At 50.9% G+C, this 20,830-nt stretch overlaps 3 protein-coding genes across 16 annotated transcripts; 1 reads left to right on the top strand and 2 right to left on the bottom strand.

Moving 5' to 3' along the window:
• Positions 1 to 40: 40 nt before the first annotated feature.
• On the bottom strand, positions 41 to 8,620 carry LOC122374762 (glucosamine 6-phosphate N-acetyltransferase-like). Its single transcript, XM_043353725.1, has 6 exons — positions 8,416 to 8,620; positions 6,393 to 6,570; positions 3,776 to 3,838; positions 3,200 to 3,330; positions 1,667 to 1,728; positions 41 to 1,082 (listed from the first exon to the last, which is right to left on the bottom strand). Exons 1-6 carry the CDS (start codon positions 8,431 to 8,433, stop codon positions 932 to 934), a joined length of 603 nt encoding a protein of 200 aa, XP_043209660.1. The 5' UTR covers positions 8,434 to 8,620; the 3' UTR covers positions 41 to 931.
• A 425-nt stretch (positions 8,621 to 9,045) lies between these two features.
• On the bottom strand, positions 9,046 to 11,978 carry LOC122374760 (N-alpha-acetyltransferase 30-like). Of its 13 annotated transcripts, none has more exons than XM_043353723.1 (5): positions 11,936 to 11,978; positions 10,901 to 11,463; positions 10,560 to 10,698; positions 10,172 to 10,227; positions 9,046 to 9,890 (listed from the first exon to the last, which is right to left on the bottom strand). In XM_043353723.1, the coding sequence occupies exons 2-5, from the start codon at positions 11,330 to 11,332 to the stop codon at positions 9,747 to 9,749; spliced, it is 771 nt and encodes a 256-aa protein (XP_043209658.1). In that variant the 5' UTR covers positions 11,333 to 11,463; positions 11,936 to 11,978; the 3' UTR covers positions 9,046 to 9,746. The 13 variants fall into 13 exon arrangements, with proteins under 13 accessions (XP_043209658.1, XP_043209653.1, XP_043209651.1 ...); XM_043353718.1 differs by having other exon boundaries at positions 11,921 to 11,977; XM_043353716.1 differs by having other exon boundaries at positions 10,553 to 10,698; positions 11,936 to 11,952.
• A 252-nt stretch (positions 11,979 to 12,230) lies between these two features.
• LOC122374759 (condensin-2 complex subunit H2-like) lies at positions 12,231 to 20,825 on the top strand. 2 transcript variants are annotated; one of them, XM_043353710.1, is made up of 12 exons: positions 12,231 to 12,276; positions 15,217 to 15,322; positions 15,576 to 15,757; positions 16,174 to 16,262; positions 16,620 to 16,773; positions 17,193 to 17,302; positions 17,491 to 17,653; positions 17,930 to 18,119; positions 18,426 to 18,681; positions 18,925 to 19,379; positions 19,537 to 19,676; positions 20,010 to 20,825. In XM_043353710.1, exons 2-12 carry the CDS (start codon positions 15,233 to 15,235, stop codon positions 20,170 to 20,172), a joined length of 1,992 nt encoding a protein of 663 aa, XP_043209645.1. In that variant the 5' UTR covers positions 12,231 to 12,276; positions 15,217 to 15,232; the 3' UTR covers positions 20,173 to 20,825. The 2 variants fall into 2 exon arrangements, with proteins under 2 accessions (XP_043209645.1, XP_043209644.1); XM_043353709.1 differs by having other exon boundaries at positions 12,231 to 12,431.
• The last annotated feature ends 5 nt before the right edge of the window (positions 20,826 to 20,830 follow it).

The raw sequence follows: 20,830 nt of genomic DNA, 5'->3' as shown, positions 1-20,830 counted from the left end.
CCGTGGGCGAAACAACCTTCAAAAACTGTCTGCAACCCAACAGGTTTGTACAAAATATATTGCAATCCATTTGCAACTGAACAAAACGCAGCACTGGTCAACATTGCCAGACAGTTTCGGGAGCAATCGCCGTGCAACGGAGCTGCCGAAAATGCAGCGTCACTGATACAGACTCCCCGAGCTGAGGACTGGAGCCACAATTCCTCATCGTCACCACCGATGATCTAGAGAGGAAAATAAGAGGCATCGATCGTGTGAAAGTGGTGACAATTGCATGATAAAAGATGACATGTTCGATAAATTGTTCGCGGACGATTCGGGCGACGTTTATAATCACAATCATGATCGCATCCACCCGTGTTCGATAATTATCACTGGCATCAAATAGTTCATGCTAAAATATTTGCATCTCAAACGAACAATTCATATTGCAACGGCCTTGATTGCAACACCATCTGAAGATCCCCGACATTGCCACGATTTGTAAAATATCGATAAACGCGTATAAAAATAGAATCGTTCGACGCATTCACACCACCACCATGCTCGGACCTTGCTGCCGCTACCTCCACCCTGAGTCTTCACTGGGGAGCCGAGGATGGCGAGTTCCATGCTCAGTCTGTGTCCGACAACCCCAGCTACACTCAGATGACGAAACCGTGCGAGAACAGTGACGTCATCACGCACACCAGTGACGTCATTTTTATAATTCGAGTAGCATTGGTCACTGGGTTCGGTGAGCGAAGGTTGAGCGGGCTGCGTCGGTGTCCGGATCTGGGAATGGAAACTAACCACCACATTTTCTTAAAAATCGATGCAAACTGGCAAAATCTGGGCGAAACACGAGTCAGCAATCCACTTCGCCCCGCCTTGACCGGAGCGCGGCATGGCGTAGACATTAACTACCGTTTCCTAGAGCTGCCACTAGATGTCAGTCATAGCGGATGGTCATGTAGTTTGCGCGTCCGGCCTCGTTGGTGTATCCCATCTTGGAGTAGAAGGGAATCATGACGTCCTTGCAGTCCAGCGTGATTTTGTAGCAGTGCAGCCGCTTGGCCAGCAGGGTGATGACGGCGATCAGCCTGGGGAGAGCGGACAGGGGTCAGGACGTGGCACACCAGGGTGACAAAACCCGACACCTCCCAAAGGAGAAGGGCACCCGTTCCGTCGTTTTCATCCTCAGAATGTTCAAATCCTCTTCCTCCAAGCCGCAAACCCTTCTCCAGGCTGGACAGACACCCCTATCTCATGCGGGCTGCTCCCTTGGAGCGTTGGAGCGGCACGCTGCTCCCGAGGGAGCGCACCCCGTAGCCGGGTGCAGAGAGTGCTTGGGGGGGGGGGGGGCCTGGTCGGCCTGTCCATTCGGACGGGCTCAGCCCCGGCGACTCTCTAGGGTATCTGCTCAGACAAATGTCTCCCCCTAATTCCCATCATCCTTCCGACTCTGAAATGGTGTTGTCAGACCGAAAGGGCCTAACCCAACAAAACAAACAAACAAACCCCGCACAGTAAAGCAAAATAAGGGTCATTGAAGTGGTTTAACATGGTTTAACCTTAATAGACTTTGACTAGAGAAGGGTGATACGATCCTGACTCACTAGTGAGTGTATTTCTGCGCAATTATGACAGGCGGGAGGAAGGCCGGAATGTCCCGTCTCTAACTCACAGTTTTCCCAGCTGTTTGCCGCGGTAGTCGTCGCTGACCACCACATCCTCCAAGCGGCCTCTCTGTAACGGAGAGCACCGGACACCGGTCAGTACCACTCACGGAGACTCGGGTCAGTCGTGAAAGTACCAGAGGTCATCGTGACGGAAAGCGGTGGGTCAGTCGACGGAGTTCGTTAGGTGGACCTTTGACCTAGCCAGCGTTACAGAGCATCAAGTCGGATTGAATTCGGATGGATCCACGATGCCTCTCTGAAGAGGTCACTGACTCATTATTGGGTCGGTTGATCTAAACGGATCAGTCTGGGGTCAACAGAGTCGCTCCAAAACAGTTGTCGGTACCAAAGTACTTGGGGTCTGCCAGTGCCGTCAGTCGTTCCACAGTGCCCCCGAGTCGCCTCAAAGTGTCGGAGGTCATATGAGACGCCTCTGACTGTCACCCTATCACGTTACCGCCAGCCATTCTCAGAATACCACGCCACCCCGAGGTCACAGCGAACACACAGCACCACATAGATTCTGAGGGACCGTAGGGACATTCTAAGCAGAAAAAAGAAACGATGGCGTGACAGTTTTTAAGCGGCAAAAGGCTAGAGAAAAAGGTAACTTTTCATCAGAAAGAGCATAAACCAACCGGTGTAATTAAACGAAGTTCATTGAAAAAATCCTTGACACTCAACACCCCACTCGCGCCAGACAAAACGCTCGTTTCCCAGGCTATAAACACACATCATAAGTGGTCATAGCGACACAAAAACTGTTGACAGAACCCATCAAAACGACTGGGTGTCGTCGTAGAACACTGTACAGACGTGATGCCCCGACACTACGGCTTGGTTTCATCTCAGTGCCCGTAAACACATGGACACATGGACAAAACTCATCGACGACTACAGTAGGCACAGGCTCATGCAGGCAAATAATTTAGCGATTCTTATATCATTTCATCCTTAACGGAAAAGCTCTGGAAACCAGGAAAACTTTACTCTGGCTGGAGACTAACAAAAACTGTTGACAGAACCCATCAAAACGACTGGGTGTCGTCGTAGAACACTGTACAGACGTGATGCCCCGACACTACGGCTTGGTTTCATCTCAGTGCCCGTAAACACATGGACACATGGACAAAACTCATCGACGACTACAGTAGGCACAGGCTCATGCAGGCAAATAATTTAGCGATTCTTATATCATTTCATCCTTAACGGAAAAGCTCTGGAAACCAGGAAAACTTTACTCTGGCTGGAGACTAACAAAAACTGTTGACAGAACCCATCAAAACGACTGGGTGTCGTCGTAGAACACTGTACAGACGTGATCTGCCCCCCGACACTACGGCTTGGTTTCATCTCAGTGCCCGTAAACACGACACATGGACAAAACTCATCGACGACTACAGTAGGCACAGGCTCATGCAGGCAAATAATTTAGCGATTCTTATATCATTTCATCCTTAACGGAAAAGCTCTGGAAACCAGGAAAACTTTACTCTGGCTGGAGACTATCAGAAAGGCTGACCCCGGGTCACACTCACCACGGCGCAGTGGTGGATGAACTTCTGTTCGATGACGAGGGTGGCGGCGCCCACCACCTGACCTTTGACCTCGTCCTCCACTACAACGGGGTAGTAGGTGCTTGGACACGCCGTCATGGCCTCGTAGCGCTCTGCGGGGACGAGGCGTGATCATGAGCGTCAGAAAAGGGACAGGTGGTCGCTAAGAGAAGCTTGGATACGGTTTAGGCCAGTCATGACGGCGGGAGGCTTAGAGTGGATCTCGAGTAGATATGATAATGGGTAATTTCGGTATGAAAATACCTTGATCACTGTGTTAAACAGAAATGAGGACAGAAATTTCTGTCCTCATTTCTGTTTAACGCAATGGGTAATGTTACCACCGTCAGTGATGCGTAAATATCTCGACACCTGGCAACAAGATGAAGACAAAACGGCACATACACGAAGACGGAACAATGCAAATGCGATGGTATGGCGAGAAATGTCCCAACGGTTTCCCCTAAGTGTAAAGGCACTGTTAATACCGTACAATGCTGGCGGAGTTATAACGGCGTAGAGAAGAGTATAAGTTAGATACTGAGCATAACTACTCACTGAGGAAGTCCTCCCGGGAGATGTCCCCGACCTCCGTCAGCTGGCCGAGCAGCTGCAGAAAACCTGACGGCACATAGATACACCCAAATGTCAGACACATTGGCGCATGACAGGCATAACCGTATACCTACACACAAACAAGCCAGCATATCGCACATCGTGCTCACGCACAAAGTTCCGGTGAATGGAACAACAGACGGGCTGACCTGGCTGCCGATTAAAGACGGGGCGGTAAAGCTGTGCAGTACTATAACGTAATGTGACGTGAAGAAGGATCGGAATGGCTGCTTTGATAAAAAGGGCTGGCGGGTTCAAGCACATGATGGCTCCACATAAAAGCAGAAACAGCATCCCCACTCCACCCCTAACCGTACCGACCGGTCAAAGCCCTACAGAGCTTCCAAGGCTCTCATTATGCCAGACGCCGCCTGCCGACACGGTCCATCACAGCCCGGTTTGGACTATCACACATCCCATCCAACTGCCGGCCCGCGCACGGGGCACGCGCTACAGACGTCACGGCACCCCAAAAGGAGCTGCTGTGTCCAAGGTGGACCGCTAGAGTGCGGTGGGCCCTCCACCGTCCTAACAAGACGGCCTGCAGCCGAGCCGGGAGCCGGTTCCAGCGCCGGGTCGTGGTCGGCCCCGGAAGCACAGTTTGTCGTATTACGAACGCCTGTGATTTTACGAGCTCGTGATCTCGTAATCACGTTCATAGAATATGCCGGCGTTTGAATGATTTGATATTTTTGGCAATACACAGCAACCGAGCGTTGGAAGGGCGTTTGGTCATTCGGCTGTCTTTCTTTGAATCAATTTTCTAAACAACCTTACTTGGACTGCCGGTACTGTAGTGTTGGGTAGCACGACACGCCAGGAACCACGCAATACAAGATAGCTACAACTTTGAGCTGTAATCCCTCCTATATAGCATGGCATCCTATCAACATTCCCGTCCTCAAGTGATTTTCTGGGGCCTAATCATCTACCTGAAACAGCCATCGACAATATTTCCTATTACCGACTCCTATCAGCTATCTACCATCAGAAGCAGCACTCTAAGTCTAAACCACTGATACGCCAATCACTACGCAGAGTTTGACGCTCACGGTTCCCTCTTAGGCTTCTATCGCAGTCGATAGCGCTAATCCTGCAATTAGAACTGATAGCAGCGGAGTAGAAGCGGAGGACGCGATAGGCGCGGGCGGAACTGACTGACAAGCCTATCAGGGTCGATAAAACCGGTCCACGAAGGTAGCGCTCATCCTGGGGGGCATGGAGACGGGAGAGGTTATTCACAGTGGTTTGAGAAAGGCAGGAGACGGGAGGGGCGAAGGACGTACAGGTGATTGTGTTATGGATGGTTGAATGTTAGGTACCCAATGACAAGACGAAAATTACACGTCTGTTGCGTTCTAAAGCTGATCATTACTATTGGTGCTAGCATTACCTGGACATTTTCGACATCGTGTGTCGCAATTTATGATCACAAAATGACACTGAGATGCCGGTAATCGAACTGGTCTGTTCTCTCAAGGCCTCAATGGCAACAATAAAGCAAAAGGGCTTCGTAGCGGGGCTAAACAGCAACGAACAGCCAGTTGTTAGCACGACTATGAGACAAGAAAATTATTTTAAAATTTAAATATGAACGTTAATTTATTAACAAATGCAGACGCAAGAGAAGGCGAGACACTCATTTTCTCTCAGATCATATCACCCTTTGGTGGTGAAAGTCAACCATGTCTGCGTTGTGCGTGTTCGAGGCTCATGTCTCGCCAGCTACGCATGATGAAACGGTGATCAGCCCACCCGCCACGGGGCAGGTCTAACCCAGATACCCTCCCCTGCATCTGGTCTGCTGACGCCGGCAGCGGAGACGGGGCTGCCCGGTGTCATGGGGCGGGGTGGGGAGGAATGGGGCTGGGGAAGAGTGGGGAGACGGCAGAGCGGACCGGCCGGCCGGGTGCCATGGGGAGGGGTGGGTAGACTGGGAGGGGGGGGGGAGAGCAGAGCGGACCGGCCGACGGCGGAGAGAGATGGGCCGAGATGGACCCGCTCTTCCCAAGGTCGTCAGTCGTCGGACGGCGCCGAGACGGTCTGGCAGGGAGGGGGCGGGAATGGAGGAGAGAGGGGCTCAGGTGAGCCGGTCTGGGAGGGAGAGAGGCGGAGAGGGAGGGGAGAGGGGCTCAGGTGAGCCGGTCGACTTCCTGGTACGGTGGCCAGTGGCTCCTGCTCGGCAGCCGCCCCGCGCCGGCCCCACCGCCGTCCCAACGAGGGGGTGGACTGGTCACTGGTCAGTGGACCCGTCACTGTCAAAGCTGTACCAGGATTACTTGGAGATACCTCGTTAAGCGTCGCCGAGCCGCCGCGTCGGCTGTCTTGGATCGTCTCCAAATCTACCTCGGCTGGTGTATCGCGGTTTGACTTTCTCTGGTGGAAATGATCGGGTGACTACGACTTGGTAATTACGTTCATGAATGAGTTCACCAACGGCTCATTCGCGTGAGCGATGAAACATTTGACATCAAACCACACAGGACCTAACCAGACCTCACCCCTGACCTCCAGACCAGACCCTGAAACCAGACCCTCCAGACCCTGAAACCAGACCCACCTTTATCGTAATCCTCCTTCTGCAGTGGCCGCACCAGGAGACCATCCCCAGGCTGCTCCGCGGTGATCGCGGGGCGGAACTTGTCCGCATAGTCGGCCCAGTCCAGCTGCTTGAGCAGCGAGCGGGGGAAGATGTCCGAGCCCTCGCCGGAGCCGTTCACACTGCCGTTCTGGGCGGGCTGCAGACAGACACGGGTGAGATAAGTCAGTCATGGTACAAAGTTTCAGCACTGCCCGGACAACGGACGAGGGATGTGTGATGGGGGTGAGGGGGGGGGGGGGGCTTGAGATGAACAGTGGTAACAGGCAGGCCAGCAGCAAAGTTAAACTCGACCAAACTAAGAATTCCGGTATCGAATAACGACGTGTCGAGCCAACTTCATCGTCACCACAGATCAAGTCCTAAAATATCCAGTCAATGCAATTTTTCGACAAACAACAATCATCATCGTTGCAGGACTTGATCTAACGAGGACCAGCATGGACTTTCTCGGTAGGACCAGTGACTGATGAAGTGGCGGCCTTTGGACCCGAGAAGCATCTCCCGACAGAGTATTTGTTGGTTTAGAGTTCGGTCACATTTCCTGTCGGCGTGTCTGTGTGTCTCCCATCGATCAAAACACGCCCCTCCCCGGCGGGGGGGGGGGGGAGAAGTGCCGTTAGGGTCCGGTTACGCCCTCTCGCGATAGTACGGGGCCCCCCGACTCTGCAAGCCTGCACGGACCTACCGGCGACTGGTGCAGTAGGAAATGGGCCGTGGGAAATGGAATGCGCATTGACTCGAGGCGTCAGCAACTACCGCCTAAAGCCGAAGTAGTGGGAAGAAAGGGAGCGCGATTTCTAGATATTGTGTTCGACACAAAGCGTATTTGATGCTCTGGTGTCGGCTGTGGCAACAATGTCATGAGAGCGCTTTGAAACGTCATAACTACGAGGTCGTCAGTACTAGTAGTCAACGGTGACACATTACTGAGAGAATGTGACCATTGCGATCAAGTAGCAGAGGATAATGGGAAACACGTCAGCCGCTGGCGTGGAGAGAGAGGATGCGGGGGGGGGGGGGGGCGTTCGCCACTCGCCGACCTCGAGTCCAGGGCCGGCGGTAACCGCGGCGGCTGGTCAGGAGCCGTTTCCTGACCACGCCCAGTCCTGCCGACCGGACTGAGTCGCAGAGTCGGACCTGGACCGGCTCATAGCCGACCGTGAGCTTAGCCGACCGTGGCTGCACCGCTGTTTTAAGGTGAATTGTCCAGGGCTGCGGAGTCGGAGTCGGAGTCGGAGTCGGTCGGGGTCGACAGTTGTGACCGGAGTCGGAGTCGGAGTCGGAGTCGATTTTAGAAACCCGAGCCGGAGTCGGAGTCGGAGTCACCGAAAATCTATCGACTCCGCAGCCCTGCTAGGTCTGCGGAGTCGGAGTCGGGAGTTGGAGTCGGTCGGAGTCGACAATTCTGCCCGGAGTCGGAGTCGGAGTCGGAGCTGGTTTTTGAAAGCCGGAGTCGGAGTCGGAGTCGGAGTCGCCGAAAATCCATCGACTCCGCAGCCCTGGAATTGTCTGAACCAGCAGGTCTGGACACTGAGCACCCCACGAATCATGACCTGTTTGTATTTAGAGCAGCTATAAAATGTCACAGGGCAGTCAAGACGGGGAAAACTGTAGGTTAGCCATATAGGCACACAAGCATTCATGACATCATATAATTAGGGAGACGGGCACTTCAATGGAAAACAATCATTTCAGTCAAGAATATTCTAGCTGGTTTCACAAGTTGAATTGTGAAGTTGCACCATGGAAAAACTCATGCATGATTCTGGCTAATAAAAAATCACTTATTTCACTTATCCATCTCAATCTCATTCATTCATAGCCTTGCTTGCAGCACCCTTTCACTCAATTTACAGAAATAGAAACATCATAGTCACAAGTATGTAGTCACAGGAACATCAAACTGAAACAATTAGGTACATCGTGGCAACAACAACAATGATCATTGAGTCCAATAGTAATACAAATAACTTCAACTTACCTTGCTTTCCTGATCCATTGTTTCAGGTGCCAAATTCCAGAAGACGTCCCACAGAAGTCCAATGTCAATCACCAACAGCTGCTGACCCACCTGATCTCGGCTCCCCGAAAGTGAAAGCACCCTCGTGGCAGAAAAGTGGCGTGATCGCACGGGCCCCACGCTCCCGACCTGACTCTCCGATCAGCTGTGAACAGACAACACAATCGCCCACGTCTCTACACTCGGAATAGAGGGCGCTGCGAGCGCGGCGACCGCCCATCGATCCGCCCACCTGAGCCGTGACGTCAGAGCCGGCCTTGAAGGGTGGGGGTCGGGAGGCTCAGGGGGAGGGGAGGGGGACTGCGGGCAAGGCGCTGCACGGTGTCTTTTCGATCTTCGCGCAGTTCTTTGAACTATGAATGTCTACCTACAGAAACTAGATGGCTAGGCCGATAGATTTCACACTGCAGAGTGCCTTTGGGTCTGGCAGGTCCACCCACAGAAGTCTCCTTCCTTCGCATAAGTCACGAGAAAATATGCACGGCTCACCTCAGCACCAGCCAAGTAGACTTCATAACGGTAGCCCATGGCGGCTGACAGCCCCCCATCCCCCAACAGAGACAGATAAGCAGAAAGTCGCAAAGTGCGGGGTAACACGCTCCTGTTCTTTTATTCGCAGTTATGACAACTTGATGGGGTGTGAACGGTATAACTTATCTCTGTCGTACAAATGCATGCCCGGTCTATCAACCCACAAACTCAGACATCAGCCGTGCGAATCAAACAGTGGCCATGCTAAATTCACACCAGCATGAGCTGAACCACGATTCACTACCACGCACACATGATTTGACTTGAAGCTCTTGATGCTGCCAAATATGGCGCTACCGTAACCACAATGCAACCATGACTCAGTGACTATCAGTATGGTTTGACATGACCACTCAACAAATAATGTTTAACATGGCAGGCGCAGCGAGTGGCAGAATCCGAAACCATCAACGAGTGGCGGTGACTTCACAGTTCAGTCCAACAATGCCGCCACATCGGCGATATGTCCTCACTGGTCGGCAGTCCGATAGGCAGATATTCTGTGGTGTTGATATGGTTATTTCACTAGACTAGCCCGGTCCGCAGTGTACGGTTCGGTCCCAGGCGAGCCAATGAACGATGTTTCTCAACACCTTCTCCACAGAAATGCCGCAGTATTTCACTTTAACCACGTCACCATTCAGCACTGCTTCTCAAAGTCCTGAGTCTATGTGCAGTGATGGCTACCACCCAACCCCTCCCAACCACCCAATATCCCTTCAGCGGCCGCTCCTGGCAGCAGGAGGGCCGGCGCGGCCCGGCTAGGGCGGCCACAGCCACAGTTTGAGCCGCAGCGCGTCCACGCCGTTCAGGTAGTAGCGAAACAGACGCTTGTCGCGCACAAAGCCCAGGTTCTCGTACAGTCGCAGCGCGCCCTTGTTGGTCACCTCCGTCTCCAGCACCACCTGGGGCGAGACGATCGGTCGGTGACGACAGAGGACAGAAATGGACCGATCGAGATCGATGAAAAAACAACGGTCATACTGTTTTGTTGAGGACAACATAGAAAAAAGAGAGGTCGAAATGCGAAATCTACGTTACCAGCATCACGATATCGGCCCATAAATGTTATCCAAAACAACGGTATATAGCGACCGAATTCAAAAAACTGTTAGCATTCATAATACGACAGATGGCATGCTTCATGTGCAAGTAAAGAAATATGCCAACACGTCACCTGACTGACCTCGTCGGCGGCATCGGCGGCCATGGCACGGATGGCGTTCAGCACCAGACAGGAGCCTGGGGAGACGGAGTCGTTAGGGGGTATACCGGCGACAAGAGCTTTATATGGTCGCAAAAGGGCGAAATCATCGCGAACTATTAAAACTGGTACCTTACTGAGAAGGATATACCGTATACGCACAATAAAACACGTAAAAAAATCGACAAAAAACGTTAGCAACTGCAACAGAAGCTGAAGACTTGTCACATGAAACACTTCCTCATCCTTATTTACCCAGCGAGGATCAGCGAAGTCAAACTCACCCAGCCCGTTCCAGCCTAACACATGCCCCTCCCAGCTACCCCCACCCCCATCTAAACCAGCGGTGTCCGCACCACGCACCACTCACCGATGCGCCTCTTCCTGAACTGCTGGTCGACGGCCAGCATGGCGATGTAGCCGCGACTGGTCACCGCCCGCTTGGTGTGCGAGTCATGCGAGTCGAGCTTGCAGACGATGGCGCCTACAATACGACCGGCGTGACGCGCCTGGCGACGGAAGCAGGAGGGTGACCGGCTGGTGGGGATAGGACGAGCGAGAGTTGGACAAGAACCTTCGTGAACGACGATGTGAGGCTCGCAGCCTATAATATTTGACTAGAATAGTTACGTTTACAAGTGATCTCCGTTAGTCGCCCCAAAAGGCGCTATACTGGTGAGCAAGGTTTTCATGCATATAAGTTTGTCTTACCAGGAAGCAGAGGTTGGGCCAGTTGTTGATGAAGTAGCGGTATGTGTAGATGGAGTAGGGCTCTGACAGGTCCTTCTGGATGAGCCTCATGATCTCTGGCATCTGCAGCTCGCTCTCGTAGTTGCTGTAGACGATCGGCTCATCGTCCAGGCTGCAGTTAGCCAACTCAGCAGAGGGTGCTGCCTTTGAGTCCCCCTCCTGGTCTTTATGATTGGTTGGACTTGGGTCAGAGGTTGGGGCAGCTGACTCACCAGCTGGCATTGTGTCTGGTGCTGGGGCAGTGCGAATTGGTGAGGGATTCACAGCTTCTGTTGAAGCAGAACTTGTGACACAAAGCCTTTGATCAGCAACACCCTCAGTAGATTTGTCATGTCCTTGTTTATTAGCTGCTAAATCTGAATCTGGACCTGGTTCTTCTGTTGAAGCCTCCATTAATGCTCTAGCCTTTAACCAGCCTCCTTTCTTTAGCAGGAATTTATCATGTGGAAATGCTATTGTGCCCACTAGACGTTGTTCATCTTAAGTACTGCTAGAAGTAGAACCCAGTGGGCTGGCAGTTGGCACTGAAAATAAAATAAAACATTTTTATCAGAACACATGTTAACAGACGTTTCTTTTGAAGCAGGTTATGCTCCCTGATCCCACATTCATCTGCACATGGGCAATCATAGCGTTGCTACGCATTAGGCAAGGCCCACCGTGACCGGCATTAGGCAAGAATACCATCAAGGCCTGCATCAGGGGGCACTAAATAGTGTTCGACTATCTGTAATAAGTCACCCGAGATCAACATTTTTCCAACATTTTTCACAGCGAACTAGAATGAAAAGCAAAACATTATCCAACACAGGACGTTTCTAGCGGTGTTGCAGCCATGACTCTGTTGCTACATTAACCTTGCGTACAATTACCACATGACAATGAAGCAAGTATTTTCGAGAAACATGAATAACGCAAAATATCGACAGAAATATGCCACAAGAAAAAAATAAATGTTCTTCAAAACACTCCTAGCCATGCCTTCTTATCACGAACAAGTGTATGCATCAATTTGGTCTTAGTTGCGCAGAAAATGCCTATATGTGATTTTTTCCCCTTCCTAACTTTTACTTTTTCCTTTAAAACCTTTTTTCCGATTTTGCTGTTAGATGATTGTGGAATATGAATATTCCTTGATGATATGATCTATGGAATTTTTAAGGATCAGAATATATAAATGAATTTTAATATATTACCATAGCAGCAAACCACTTCTTTCTCAGTAGCGAAACAGAGTAAATTTGGTAGCAAAATAACTTCATAAATCAAAAGTGGAGGGAATGCCTGCGCCACAATTGTCAACTTTGAGGCAAAACAAATTTGTCGCTTCATTTTTTGTGTGTTGTTTCCTCGATTTTATATAATTAATAGGGACGTTCCTACTCCCCATTTTTGCGTAAAGACAATGAAAGCTCATTGAACATTTTCCATCATTTCTAGAAGCTCAAAGCCAGTGAAAGGTGTGCAGAGACTGAGACAAGTACTGGTGCAGGTACGAATCATAATTTTATTTTTGACAGTGATAAGGATTTCAATTTGGGATTTCTTTGTATTATTTTACTTTTCAAATCCAATATTTTAAAATTCAAAACTGATAATGATGAAAATTGTTTTTTTCAATTATAACAATCTAAGAATCATATGTCTTGTTTCACAGGTTTGTTTTGGTATATATCTCCGTCGTCCCAATCTGGCATCTTCCTGGGACGCCAGGCTTACTAATACCCATTATTCCTGTGAAATGTCTCATCAATGTTAAGATCTAGCCTGTGGGGCCGCGCCACTGCACATCCTGGTTCTGGTGGCCTAGTGATGGTAAATACAAAAAATGGAAACCGATTCCAAACTAAATACCAGCAGAAATGATTGGAAAATATCAAAAACCAAACTAGACTCTACAACTGATTCAAATGCCAACTTTTTACCAAATTTAGAGCATCTGATACTGTATACACAAGTGATGCTTTCTATTTTCTAATACAGACAAAATACAAAATGCATAAGGGTTGAAATACCAAATGCCAAGTTGGTATAACCCATACGTTTGGGATTGGTAGCTGGTAGGTATACCTAAAGGACAAAGGTTGGTAAATGGTATCTGATTGACATCATCACTAGTTTAGTTGGTATTAGTATATATAAGGTCCGAGTGGCGAACCGATTATGAAAAGCATACTATACAATGTATTTTGACCTCCTTATTTCATATCTGATAGTTATTCCTTCTGGAACCAAGTATCAAAGCACCTATGAAATACTTACAGTTACCGCAAATCGCTACCGCACCCCACACCAACTCCACACGAGCGCAATGTGCCGGGCGGCAATTACTTGCGCAAAGCTGGCCAAGGTCAGGTAAATCAAGGATGATATCTAACAGTTGCTATTCAACTGTGAATAATGACGTCATAATACTTCTCGCGGCGAAGCAGCGCAGTGCCGAAGGCAATGCCTTAGGAGAGATTACAGGCAAGAGTAAATCAAATATTTTTAGGTTAAGTGGTCATGCATCAGGCTTCAGGCAGGTTAGGTTAGGTTAGGTTAGGTTAGGTTAGGTTAGGTTAGGTTAGGTTAGGTTAGGTTAGGTTAGGTTAGGTTAGGTTTGGTTCCTTTTTTTGTAATTATGACGTCACTTTCATCACACCATTCGTATCGTTTTCTTTTCCCCACCCAAAACCCCTGTTCCTAAAATTTCCCCTGAAATGGCAGCAATCCATATATGGCAGCGCTACAACGCCCACGTTTTTCATTCGTCGCGTGTTAATGCCGCCGGGTGGTATTGCAGTGAAATGGGTTGGTGATTTGGTGTTTTTTCCACGTTTCCAGTACATGTAAGTGTCATTTTTGGATTCAGGATGTCAAATAATGTAAGAATGTGAAAACTTTATCTTTTAACAGGCACTCGGACCTAATGTATACTTTTACCGTTTAGTTTTGGCCCTGATCTTTGTAAAGTGATGTTGGCTGCAGTGGATGCTGGAAACAGGGCGCGGGAGGGCATATTTAGTCTTGTAAGTATGTCAAATTCTTCCCCCATAAGGTGCCTTCTACAGGCCAATTGTCACGTGATTTGTGCGAGCAAATTTCAGGAGCCTTGATCAAATCATCCCAGGTCCCCTGTTTTTTAACATCCACCATTGCCATGGCTGCAATGCTGCGCCATTAGGTACCCTTTATTTTGCATATTGAGTGCTGGAGTAATGGTTAAAGATCAGCAACACAAAATTAAAGCATGAAAATGTCTGGTGGCACCCAGTGTTACAGTGTCAACAAGCAAAATAGTCTGCACTGACAAGTAACTTCAGTACAGACATTTAGTATTTGCTACAAACAACAGCCGAAACTGCAAAAGCTCTATTAAAGGTCAATATGAAATGTGGACAGTGTTGGCTGACTCACCCCTCCGGCCTCCCACTTTTAAATCGTGATTGACGTGAGGCGGACCCGGTGTCATGTCCGACACGGGTCTCCCGGAGCGCCGGTGGGCGTGGGTGAGTGTCGCCGACAGATAGTTTAGGCCTGTCGCGGGGGCCGGACGGCCCAGCTCGGTGCTGCACAGTGCTGAAAGTCAGAAGTGTTCGCCTGCTTACCTGGGCGATATCGATAACCGACGTTATCGGATGCAGCCAACGAACCCTTATCACCGTGATCACTTATTCCGGAAAGTACGCTGAATTTTATAATACCTACCTACCTACGTTTTACATCGTTAACTAATAACTACCGTCATATTTTATTTCATTGGAATGGTTGACCTTCTGCAGTTCAGTTGGCAGGGTATCGAATTTCCGGCGGTGAAAGTCTGTGGTCCCCGGGCGCAGGATACAAAAGACTTGTGGGTCCGCGGTTAGAAGGAGGAGCCGAAACCAGTTGAACTCTTTGAGCGAGATGAACTGTGCCCAGCTGTGTTGGCAGGCTAAATTTCGATTTTCATTTGTCTCTACAACTTGGAATTTCCAGGTCGGACGGTTAAGGTCTGCGCCTGCCTGCCCAACAAGCTCGGGCTATCACATGATCTTGTTGCGTCAATCCATGCTTCCATCAAGTCCATCAACTCATTTGAACTAAATGTCTTTGTTTACTGTTCATTTACATATCGTTACAATGGGACCATCTTTGTTTCATTTAACCACATCAAGGATATAAATCTGCAAGCACATAATAGGTTTTTGCCAAATAGACATGGGACATACGATCTCCCAAACGACCGAATAACTCTAGTTCCAGTATACCTACCGCTGCATTGTGACGCTGATATCTTTTGTTTATCATTTCAGATTATAATTTTTCAAGATGGCGCCACCGCCGGACGAAACCCGGTTTGGGTTTTTGCTGAACCCAATCAAGGACCTGACCAAAAACTGGCAGGTTGACCTAAATAAGGTATGTATGAGACGAACCTTTGTGTGTGTGTGTTTTTTATATAAGCCTATATGCATGAGATCATCGAAGAAATCACGACATTGCATTGTTTGGGTATATATTATTTGGGTAAAACAACGCCCCCATTTCGTTGGTAGCGTCGTCTCGAATTCCGCTAGGTAACCATCTTTCCATCCTCTACCAGCACCGTTTCCGACTGCCATCACAGGCCTAACATTCCAATGCGCTGACATTTCGCCCCGCTCGCCGCCAGTTTCTGGGCGAGTATCTGGACGAACTGGCGAGTATGCCCATCACCTTCGACGGCGGCGAGACGGTGATGAACTTCGCCGAGGCGGCCATGCTGATTCAGGGCTCGGCGTGCGTCTACAGCCGCAAGGTCGAGTTCCTCTGGAAGATGGTGCTGCAGATGGTCGACCTCCTGGCTAACAAAAAGTAAGTTCCGCGGGCAGTGTTAGCAGCGTGCCGTTGACCGCATTTACGTGCCAAATTAGTCACCGGGTATTGTGCAGAGAAAACGTATCCTGCAGTAATTAGGGATAGGATGTCTTTTACGTGTTTATAGTTTGGAGTTTGAGAATCAAGCTGAATTCATACCTTTAAATGCGTTTAAAAGCAAAAAAGAATAGGTACCATGTTTTCGTCGTAAAAGCAAAGTTTGTTACAAGCTCTTGTAAATTAGCTTCACGCTCGCAATTTGTGTCGCATAAGCTATATGCAACTAGCTAATCTTTTCACTGAATGCTAGTTACTCTGGGGTGTGACCTCAGCTATATGTAGACCCACAGCGGCCGTGCGAACCCACCCGTCCGTGAATTCATCTAACCCACGATCTCGCTCCTTCACTGCAGGGTGGCGGCGCAGCAGGGCAGTAAGGGCAAGAAGGGCGGTGACCCAAATGAGACCATTGGCTTCCTTCCCGTGGATGACATGCCAATGTGTGAGTGACGGGGTGGTGTGGGGAGAAGTGCTCGGCTGGGCGACCCACACCGTGGGAGTCCGCAGCTGGGTGTGCTTTTATATGCTGACGCATTGTTCGACGGTCTTTTATTGTTAGTGTAAGATGTTGACTATTATAGCCTAATCCTAATTTTAGTAAGTTGTCAATAATATTGGAGGGTTCTTCTTTGTCACTAACGCATAATGCCTTTGTTCCCACCTCATGCCTGATTGACCGGAATCATCAGTCATTGTTCGTTGTACAAGTTAACGGTTATTTTGTACTGTGTATTCTGCATAAATAGTTTATGCACCCAGACTACGTCCGTGCTAAGCTCCTCTCACTCCATCTCCCCAGGCAAGAAGCAGATGAAGGAAGAGTCGGAGGACAAGGTGTCGCTCAAGTTCCTGCCCGTGACGCCCGTCTGTCTGGTGGACAAGGACAAGACGAAGAAGGCAGTGCCGCTGTTCTCACTGGCCGGGGACCTGCTCGGAAATAAGGACGACTACAGGTGGGATGGGACGCGGCGGCCGCGGCGGTGGAGTGGATGGGGGGGGGGGTTGCATTGTGATCTTGTGAGTATTGGAGTGGAAGTGGAAGTGGATACTGATGAATGGTAACAAGGTTTGTGAGGGGAGAGGGGTTGCTGCAGAATTATCAAATGCTTCCCTGTTCTTGTCTGATACATGAGCTGTTAGTTGAATGCTGCCTTTTATGGGCGCCTATGACCACCGCAGCCCGGGCGCCGTACACCCCCACATCATCATCAATGCTGCCTCTTGGAGCCGCGCTGACTAGCGGTGGCATAATTGACCACGTGAAACAATGGGCCTGCTGATGAATCTGATGCATTGAATCAACGTATCCCATTGTGTGAGCTGTCGGCTGATACTCGTCAACTGACCGTCTCCGTTCGTCGCCTCGTCTCAGACTGAACAGCACCATGTCGACGGCGACGGGTCTGCTCTGTACTGAGATGGACGTCGAGTCACTGCTGAGACATCACGTCAAGACGTCCTTCTCACCGACCAAATCACCCGGTCAGTCACGGTCCTGCTGTCGTTAACTTGCACGATTAAAAGAAATGGTGTTTCGTGATTTATTGTTGTCATTCCTGTTCTCTCTCTTTTGATGTTCATATCCATAAATCGGCCAAAGAGCTCAGCCGCACCTAATGTTCTGTTTAGTTTATTCACATGACCGTTTCCGCCCTCCTACCTCCCCCCAGACGTGTCGGCAGCTCTGTCGACCACCGCTGCCGCCGCCGCGGACGACCCGGATGACGCGTGCGAGCCGCCGCCGCCGCCGTCGCCGCCGCCGCCGGCCTCTCCGGAGCCGCCACCGCCGCCGTCACCGCCGCCATCGCCGCCGCGCGCCTCACCAGAACGGAGGTATGTTGGGGCTGGGCTGTCAGCGTGGGCATGTTGAAATGTATGGGTGTGGTCTGGCTGTATCGTTGAAATTTATCTTTGAGTTGAGATTTAGAGGTGCTCTTGTAGTGACTTCGGACAAGCTGCTCATAATTTCTGTCAACAAAGCCGATACTTGTAAAACTAGTGAAGCTCTCAAGACACTTAATCAATGCTACTTTGATTTCATGCACAAACTACTGCTTACGTCGGTGCCGCCCATATAACACCCTACCTTCCCTTCCCCTTCTCCCTCAGGACCGGTCTGCGCCAGAGCGCGCGGCGGCGGCGGGAGGCGACGCCGTGCCTGGCGCCGGGCTCCGAGCCCGAGCAGCGCTGGAGGCCGGTCAACCCGTACGGCGAGACCGGCAGGAAGCGGCCGCCGATCCGGCGCGGACGGATCACCCTGCGGCCGCCCTGTCTGTGTCAGAAGGAGACCGTCTCCAAGGTATGAGCCGGGGGAGAGTGCTGCTCTGGAATTTGGAAACCGCCAGGATGCTGGATTTTCTGGTTATTTTATTCGAAGTATGCAAGTTAAAGAGACTGAAAGTGGGTGCTTACAGCTGACAGGGTTAAATGGAGGACTAAATGGGTGGGCATGATTTCCATGGAATATCAGTGTCTCTGGTCTGCAATTTAAGGCAAGTGGTGGGTGTGCTTTTATCCACCGATGTCATTCCTTATTACACCACCAAACGTTCCATCCATCCCGTTCCTCCTGTGCCCTAACCGCCCATCTCCCCGCCACCCGCAGCGGAAGCGGAAGCTGGCCGAGACGGCAGCGGCTGCGGCGGCGTCAGTGACGACGGCGTCTGCCGACTCAGTGTACGGCTCCGGCGAGAAGCCGCCGCCGCCGCCCGTGGTCGACTACCTGAAGACGGAGCTGCTGACCCATTCTGGCCGGCTGACCCGTAGTCAACTGCGGCACGTCATATCCAAAATGCCCGCCGAGGTGCTGGCGGAAATGCAGAACAGGAAACAGGCGCTGGCTGACATCAAACAGCAGAAACGTGAGTGAGGGGTCAGTCGTGACTAAACGGAAAATGATCCTTGTGATACAGGATCCGCATATTTTGTAACTATTAGACATTTTGTGTGCGATTGTATGATATTTGTATTAGATGAGTTGCATTTGATTTGTATTAGCAGTCACAGCTCAAGTATTTCCCAAGTAATGGATGTGTTCAATGTTCATTGTTCCTCCCACGTCATTCTAACCAATGATTCTCACCGTCCCTCTCCCCGCCCCTCAGGCGAAGAGGACGAGCTGGCGGCGGCGGCGGAGGCGGCGGCCGCGGCCGATGACGCCGCGTCAGACGGCGGCGCCGGTGACATGGCCGACTTCCCGGACATGCCGGACCCGGCGGACCACCCTGCCGACCTGCCGAGCGCGGCGGCGCCCCCCTCCGCGCCGCCCGACAGCTACGAGGAGCTGGTGCAGCGCCGAGTGGCCGAGTACCTCAGCGCGGCGCAGGAGTATGTCCAGTCCACAGAGCTGTCGCGGCGCGTGGCCCGCTGGCAGGAGACGGTGCTGCCGCGGCTCGAGCGCGAGGAGAAGCGCAGTGAGTTCAATATCCACGACTACGGCTCGAGAATTCTGGAGAGGTTTCCCGAGGGATCGGCCAAGACGACCGTGGCGTTTGCCGATATTGTGAAGGGCGAGGAGGCGCCCGAGGTGGCTCGCTATCTTCTGTCGTCACTGATGCTGGTAAGACGGGGGGCCGGGGTGGGATCGGGTCGCTCTTCTACTTGTGATGCGTGAGTGAGACCATATTGTGTTTATTGATATTCTGCCTTTTTTGCTGCGATTTCTATTAGGTGGTACAACTCTGTGACATGACACTGTCTTTCACCTGCCCACCCAGGCCAACACGTACAACGTGGAGATATTTGAGCCTGGCCCGCCGGACCAGGCCATGGACACGATGGAGCTGACGCTACTCTCCAGAAAACGCCACCACGAGGCGCTGGACGGCTACAGCGCCCCCAGTCAGGGCTCGCCCAGGTTGGAACCAGGTCCCGGGGGTCGCAATGACGGGGAGGGAGAGCCCACCGTGGCAGCCGTTGCGTTTCATTATAGGGCAGGAATGGGTCTGACAATGGGTTTTATAATGCGCTGATCCGTGTGAAGAGTTTATTACGATGGAAATATGCTTCATTATCTTTCTATTCATGTCTGAGATAACTGCTTGAACAATGGCTAGTTGCTCGAACTTTTTAAATTCGTTACATCAGTGATTTGATGAAAACTACTGGCTCTCTGACTCACCTAATTTATGTAAATAATGGCGGTTTGTTTTTGACGTTTGTCCCTCACCATTCGCTCCGTTCTGCGCAGGCGGAAGAGTCAGGAGTCGCGCAGCAGCAGCGGCAGCGGCGGCGGCGGCTCGTCGACAGCCGGGCGGACCCGCTCTTCACCTCCCAGGAAGGCCTCCGCCGCCGCCGGGCGGAAGAAACGGCCGGCGGCCGCCGCCCGCCAGAGGTCACGCCAGGACCTCTGAACAGACGGGGGGGGGGGGGTCACACGGGGAGTGTTGTGTGCTGATGGTGCGGTTATCAGAGAGTAACTCAGTCTGCGTCGATGTCTGGGCTCGAGTGGGGTTTTCTGGGGACGAAAAATTGGCACTGCAGTGGCCGGGCGTGACATGTTAGGCTGGCTTATGTTCCGGGTGTTCTAAATCGATTCGTCACAATTTTGTGGTCGGGACCACTCTGAATTGGTTTTTAGATATGAGATGGTGTGAACTGGCTTTAGAAGATGAAGTTGCGATAGAATATTATGTATTGAGGAAGCCAAGCAGGCTTGGTGCCTGAGCCCTGAGGTGGCACATACAATGAATGCACTAAGGTAGAGTGCATGAACTGGGAGGCTAGGTGAACCATAGTGCGAGAATATGTTCATATTTCACCGTGGCGGCTCCCTCCGTGGCCGGCTTTAGAGAATCTTCATCCGCTTTGTTATCATCATGTATAGTAACAGCGAGGGGTAGCGCCTTCGTTACCGCATCAGCCTGGGTAGTTGTTTCTGCGCTACGTGCGATACTGCGTATTACATCTGAGTCCACTGCCCGAGTACAAAGATGAAGCATTTGAGAGCGGCATGCCTCGCTGAGAATGTACATATTACAATACAGAGAACCATTTTCACAACATACTGCC

This window comes from Amphibalanus amphitrite, unplaced genomic scaffold (genome assembly GCF_019059575.1).
Source record: "Amphibalanus amphitrite isolate SeventyFive unplaced genomic scaffold, NRLGWU_Aamphi_draft 001707F_arrow, whole genome shotgun sequence".
NCBI classification, from domain to species: Eukaryota; Metazoa; Arthropoda; class Thecostraca; order Balanomorpha; family Balanidae; genus Amphibalanus; species Amphibalanus amphitrite.
Note: the sequence above shows the minus strand (reverse complement) of the source record. Positions and strands in the feature narration are given on the sequence as shown.